General features: G+C 43.7%; 1 protein-coding gene across 1 annotated transcript; it reads right to left on the bottom strand.

The window, feature by feature from the left end:
- Positions 1-545: 545 nt before the first annotated feature.
- EAH_00057560 (eukaryotic translation initiation factor 3 subunit 6 interacting protein, putative) lies at positions 546-5,906 on the bottom strand (the record flags this gene model as incomplete). The annotated part of the gene is made up of 12 exons (XM_013393721.1): positions 546-740; positions 1,093-1,127; positions 1,279-1,474; positions 1,794-1,865; positions 2,158-2,293; positions 2,667-2,888; positions 3,336-3,466; positions 3,733-3,896; positions 4,493-4,650; positions 4,973-5,062; positions 5,308-5,552; positions 5,787-5,906. 12 exons carry the CDS (start codon positions 5,904-5,906, stop codon positions 546-548), a joined length of 1,764 nt encoding a protein of 587 aa, XP_013249175.1.
- Positions 5,907-6,209: the final 303 nt, after the last annotated feature.

Here is a 6,209-nt window from a genome sequence, read left to right as displayed (position 1 = left end):
ATATATATATATATATATATTACTCCATATATATATATATATATATATTATATAAACTTATATATAACATATGCCTCTATCCAGCTGCCGAGCTGCAGTAGTCTTTGCTTCCTAAATTTTCTCTGCTTTGTTTGTTTGCGCTTAGAGCGAGTGATGAATTATATTTGAAGTAAAGGGTTTTAATAAAAGGATTAAACTGCTGCTCAGGAAGAGCTCGGGTGTCTACATGCATGCATGTTTATCTCTGCTACTGCTGCTGCTGCTGCTGCTGCTTGTTTGCTAAATGCCTGCTGCAGCAGCAGTCCCTGAGCAGCAGCAGCAGCAGAACCCGGGCAGCTGCAGCAGCAGCAGCAAAGACTACGACGCAACAGCAGCAGCACGTGTCTATTACCAGCTGCTTTTTCTGTGTTGCTGCTTCTGAGAAGCACAATCCCCCTCATCTACCCCGCCTCCACCTGCAGCTAGCTAGCTAGCCACAAACAAAGCTAGCTAGCTAGCTAGCTAGCTAGCTAGCTAGCTAGCTAGTTAGTCAGTTGAGGGTGCAGCTAGTAGGCAGTCTGTGGCTTTCGACGCTCTCTAGCGCCGACAGAGGCGTCTTGCTGCTGCTGCTGCTGCTGCTGCTGTTGCTGCAGCTGTGGGGCTGGAGCAACAACTGCATGCTGCACCGCATTCATTAATGAGTCTGTCTTTTCAATAAACATCACCAACTGATCAACATACTCCTGCTGAGTTTGCTGGTTCTGAAGAAAGGAGACATCGTAAATAAAGGAGACAGCAAACGACATACTCAAACACTTTATAACACATCAACAGACACAGACAGAGACAGACAGATATATCTATATGCATATGTATATGTATATCTAATATATATATATATATATATATTTATATGTTCATACATATATATATATATATATACAAATATATATATATATATATACATAGGGCTTTCTCATTTTCTTGTTTGTTTTTGTCTGTTTGTCTGTCTCTCACCTTAGCATGAATGAATATAAGCATAAGCATCAAACATAAATATACAAATATAAATATAAATAAATATATATACAAAAATACATATATATATATCACCTTAACATGTAGCATATCTCCTTCGACTTTGACGTCTAACAGTGCAATACAGCATAAACATAAAATATATATATACATATATATAAATATATATATATAAACAATATATATACAAACATAATATATAAACATAATATATAAACACAATACATAAACATATATATATATATAGATATAGATATATACTTACCTTAACATGCAGCATGTCCCCTTCTACTTTGAAGTCTAAGAGTGCGTCTGCGTGATGATGTCCGACGTCGCCTGACGTCAAGACACCGCCCTTCCACATCTTTTGCTGACTTTGCATCTTTAAGTTCATCAAACCTCCGCGTACACTCCACTCTGCTTCTTCGCCGCTCTCGCCCATCAGACGCCCTAACTTCTACTCGTTTTTACGCAATCACAAACACACACACAAATATATATAATTATATATATATAGATGTATAGATTGTATATGTATATATCTATATAGATTGTATATGTATATATAGGTGTAAACATATGTATATATATATATATATTTATATTTATATATGTATATATATATATATACATATATATGTCTATATAGACGAGGTTCTTTGCTAGCTCCTCGCTAGCTAGAAGTAAGCTAGCTACCGGTTTGCTAACTACCTACCTACCTAGCTAGCTAGCTAGCTAGCTAGCTAGGTAGGTAGGTGGGTAGATGTGGTTCTTACGGCTAAGGGGATATTGTGATAGAGTTTAGTGAAGGAGTTGATGGTGTTAACTCTTCGCCGACTCTCAACGTCCTGCAAATATAAACAACAAAATATAATAAAACAAATAAAACAATGCAGCACTGCTGCTGCTGCTGCTGCTGATGCTGTTGCTGTTGTTATTGCTGTTGCTGTTGTTATTGCTGCTGCTGCTGCAGCTACTGCTCTCCTGCTACTGCCGCTGCAGCTGCTGCTTTCCTTCTGCTTCTGCTGCCGCTTCTGGTGCTGCTTCTGCTGCTGCTTCTGGTGCTGCTTCTGTTGCTGCTTAAGATATTATTATTGTTAATGTTATAATTACTTTTAAAAAGAGCTTGCAAACCCTAACTCTGATCTCTGATTTGCCGGAGACAAATCGCTCAAAAGCAGCATCGTCATATGTAGGAGGAGCCGACGGATCAATGAAGCGAGGTGCTGCCCATGTAAATAGCTCGCAATAGGCTTCTTCTGTATCTTGCTGCAGCCTAAATAGCAATTAAAATTGACAAACATCAGCAGCAGCAGACGCAGCAAACGCAGCAAATATACAAGCAGCAAAAAGAACAGCAACAGCAGCAAAACCCGCAACAAAACGCGTTTATTTAACACTTCTACACAACCAAATACTTAAACTGCAGCAGCAATATCAGCAGCAGCAGCAGCATCAGCAACAGGGAGAGGAACAGCAAAACAAAATAAAACAGCAGCAACATAAAGAGACACATTATCAGCAGCACAAGCAGCAGCGGATGCTGCCTTCTCTCTCTCTCTCTCTCTCTCTCTCTATATATATATATATATATATATACATCATATAGATGCACATATATATATTATATTATATTATATATATAATACCTGTAGTATTTATCGCTGTGTCTTTCTTTGATGGTTTGATGAATAGAGTCATCAAGCTTGACTCCGCAGAGCTTCGAGCAGAGCAGCAGCAGCACATGCATGCGATCTGCTGAACGCGTCATAGAGGCCCCTTGGAATGTGTTGCTGCCGGCCAGCTGTCCCCGCTGCCGAGACAATGCTAATAAAGCCTGAGACATCAAACGAATCGCGTCGTGGTATCGTCTGCAGCACAAACAACAACAGCAACAGCAGCAGCAGCAGCAGCAGCAGCAGAAAAGGCAGCAGCAGCAGCAGCAGAAAAGGCAGCAGCAGCAGAAAGCGAACAAATATTTTGAATATAACCGGAAACAACAATAACGCAGATAAGCCAAGCAATACGCCTGCTGTTGCTGCTGCTGTTGCTGCTGCTGCTGCTGCTGCTGCTGAGGCTTGTCGTTCCTGTTGTCTTCCCAATCAAATAGGCAAACGAAACCCGCTACAGAGCCCCTTAGTTCGTTGGCTAGCTAGCTAGCTAACTATCTGGCTGGCTAGCTAGCTATATGCCTAGCACCTTGCTTAGCTAGCTGCTTGGGTGGCTAGCTAGCTAGCTGTCTACCTAGCTGCCCAGCTAGCTGTATAGCTAGCTAGCTAGCTAGCTAGCTGCGTCTCTAGCTGGATATAAAGTAATACCTGAGCATCATATAAGCGAAGCCGAGGTGAAAGACAAAAGAATAGTGAGCGACAGGGACCCGCCAGTAGAAGGCCTTCGGGCTCAAATCCATCTCCTTCACTGCTGCAACTCCAGCGTAAAACAACCCCACCTGCAGCAGCAGCAGCAGCAGCAGCAGCAGCAGCAGCAGCAGCAACAGTAATAGTAGTAGCAGTAGTAGCAGCAGAAGCAGTAGCAGAGAGGGAACAGCAAAGAAGCGGCAGCGAACTAGCGACTGTTGTAACAGCAACAGCAGAAAAGCAGCCACAGCTCCAGCAGCAGCAGCAGGAGCAGCAGCAGCAAGCTACAACTGCAGCAGCAGAAGCAGCAGCAGCAGCAGCGGCAGCAGCAGCAGCAGCATGATTTGTTGCAGTTTACCTGTACGTGGAGTTTAAGCTGAAGTATAAGCGCGAAGTATCCGAGCTGAAGCCCTAGGTCTGTTTCTATTGCTTTTGCTGCTGCAGGGTCTGAGCGTTGCTGCTGCAGCTGCTCTCTAATGCCGCTCTGCTGCACTGTCTTCTGCAGCAGCTCAAAGACGCGAGCTGCCGGCCACACTTCGAGGTCCCCTAAATATAATATAATAAAAACAACAATTAAAAAAAGTATAAGAAAGTTATATATATAATATATATAATATATAATATATATATAATATACATAATATACATAATATACATAATATACATAATATATATACTATCTCTATATAATATAATATTATATATATAATATATATATATAATAATTAAAAGAGCAGCAATAAATAAGATATGACTGCCCGTATTTAATATTAATATTATTAATGTTAATAAAATAAAATAATTTTATACACACAGCTAATACACAAATACATGCAATAATAGACGCCGCACCACCAACAGCAGCACCAGCAGCAATAGCAGCAGCAGAAATAGAAGCAGCAGCATCAGCAGCACAAGCAAAAGAAGCAGCACAACCTTCAGCACAAGCAGCAGCAGCATCACAAGCAACAGCAGCACACACGCAGCAGGAGCAGCAGCTATAGCAGCAGCAGCTATAGCAGCAGCAGCTATAGCAGCAGCAGCCACAGCAGCAGCAGCAGCTATAGCAGCAACAGCTATAGCAGCAGCAGCAGCAGCAGCAGAATGTGGTGTCTAACCTTCAAGCTCAGCAATAAGCCTTTTTCTATCTGGAGAGTCTGCTAGGGTTTTGCACTTTCTCTGCAGCCACCGCGAGCTCTCTTGAAACTGATAAACAAATTCATCGAGCATATCCCACAGCCACTGTAGCGGCAGGGTTATTGTCTCGCGATCCTTCCTGCATGCAAACAGCAGCAGCAGCAGCAGCAGCAGCAGGAGGTGCAGCAGCAGCTGCAGCAGGAGGGGAGAGTGAGCAGCAGTTGCGGCATGCAAATTAAACATGCATTCATACAACCAAAACCACCCTAAACCCTAAACCCTAAACCCTAAAACCCTAGACACGAAACCCTAAGCTGTAAGGAAAAGACGAGGAAAAGAGAAGGAGGGATCAGGCGCTGGGAGGCCTGTGCGTAGGGCCGCATGATCTAGGGTTTAGGGTTTAGGGTTTATTTAGGCTTTATTTAGGGTCTAGGGTTTAGGGTTTAGGGTTTAGGGTTTACGCGCAAGTAGTATCCGCAAGGAACTCCACCAAAAGTGCATAATTATTCCACGAGTCGCGGCGGTGCTCCCACGTCGCCAGCTCGGGACACCTGCGAGGTGTACGTACACCTCAAAACCCTAAACCCTAAACCCTAAACCCTAATCAGTAAACCCTAATCCCCAATCACTAGAGATCACAAAGAAAATGCGCCCCTTATAAACCATTCCCAAGTCCCTCCCTTAACGACCCCAGCAAAACCCTAAACCCTAAACCCTAAACCCTAACCCTTATCCCAGCCCCGAAACCGTAGAGCATAAGCCGGAAAGCCTAAACCCTCGGTGTGTTGGTTCTGACTTGAGGAAGAGATGCCTGTAATAGAGTTCTTTGTACAGAGTCATGATAAGAGAGTGATAGCGCTGATACTCTCTATAGAAGTCTCCGACTAACTCAACAGACGGCCAAGGAGATGCAGCAAAATACTTCTCTGTTATCGCTGGATATTCTACTTCATATAAACGCCTTATTGCGTCCGCATCTCTGATGTACAACTTGTCGTATAATTCTCTCAAAAAGTTCTCCACTTCAGGCTCAAACGCAACCTGAACACCAAACCCTAAACCCTAAACCCTAAACCCTAAACCCTAAACCCTAAACCCTGAAGGAACGGAAGAACCTTTCTTTACCTTTGGGTCTTAAAACCCTGACTTTTCACGGGTTTATATGAGGTGTATATAGGTGCTGTTAAAGAAGCTGATGGAGGAGAGGAGCTGAAGACAATGCTAAACCCTAAACCCTAAACCCTAAACCCTAAACACTTCTTCTACAACGCTCACCCTCTCAGCCATCATTCTGTCGAGGTCTTCATCGGCCAGCTCCGCCTCCACCCTCTCGCGCTGCTGCTGCTCTGCTGCTGCTGCAGCAGCAGCATCTTGTGTCTCTGCTGCGGAATGCATGTTGCGTCTGCTAAGGGTTTAGGGTTTAGGGTTTAGGGTTTAGGGTAGGAAGACAACGGCCGCTGCGGCTCAGAAGCCCCTCCCCCACCGTATCCTGTAAAAGAGAATTCGAAATAAATGGGGCTGTTGCTCCTGCTGCAGCCTTTGCTTTTCTTCCTGCTGCTGCCGCTGCTGCTGCTGCTGCTGCTGCTGCTGCTGCTGCACGCTACACGCCCTAACAGCTGCAGTACGCTCACAGAAGAACTGGTGTTTGAAGCAGCAGATAATTAAAAACACTAAAAGAATTCGATAAGCCCCCGACAG

The sequence above is a fragment of the Eimeria acervulina genome, genomic scaffold (assembly GCF_000499425.1).
Source record: "Eimeria acervulina Houghton genomic scaffold, Eah_scaff1249, whole genome shotgun sequence".
Classification (NCBI taxonomy): Eukaryota; Apicomplexa; class Conoidasida; order Eucoccidiorida; family Eimeriidae; genus Eimeria; species Eimeria acervulina.
The sequence above is the reverse complement of the archived record's forward strand: the minus strand, read 5'-3'. Positions and strand labels throughout refer to the sequence as shown.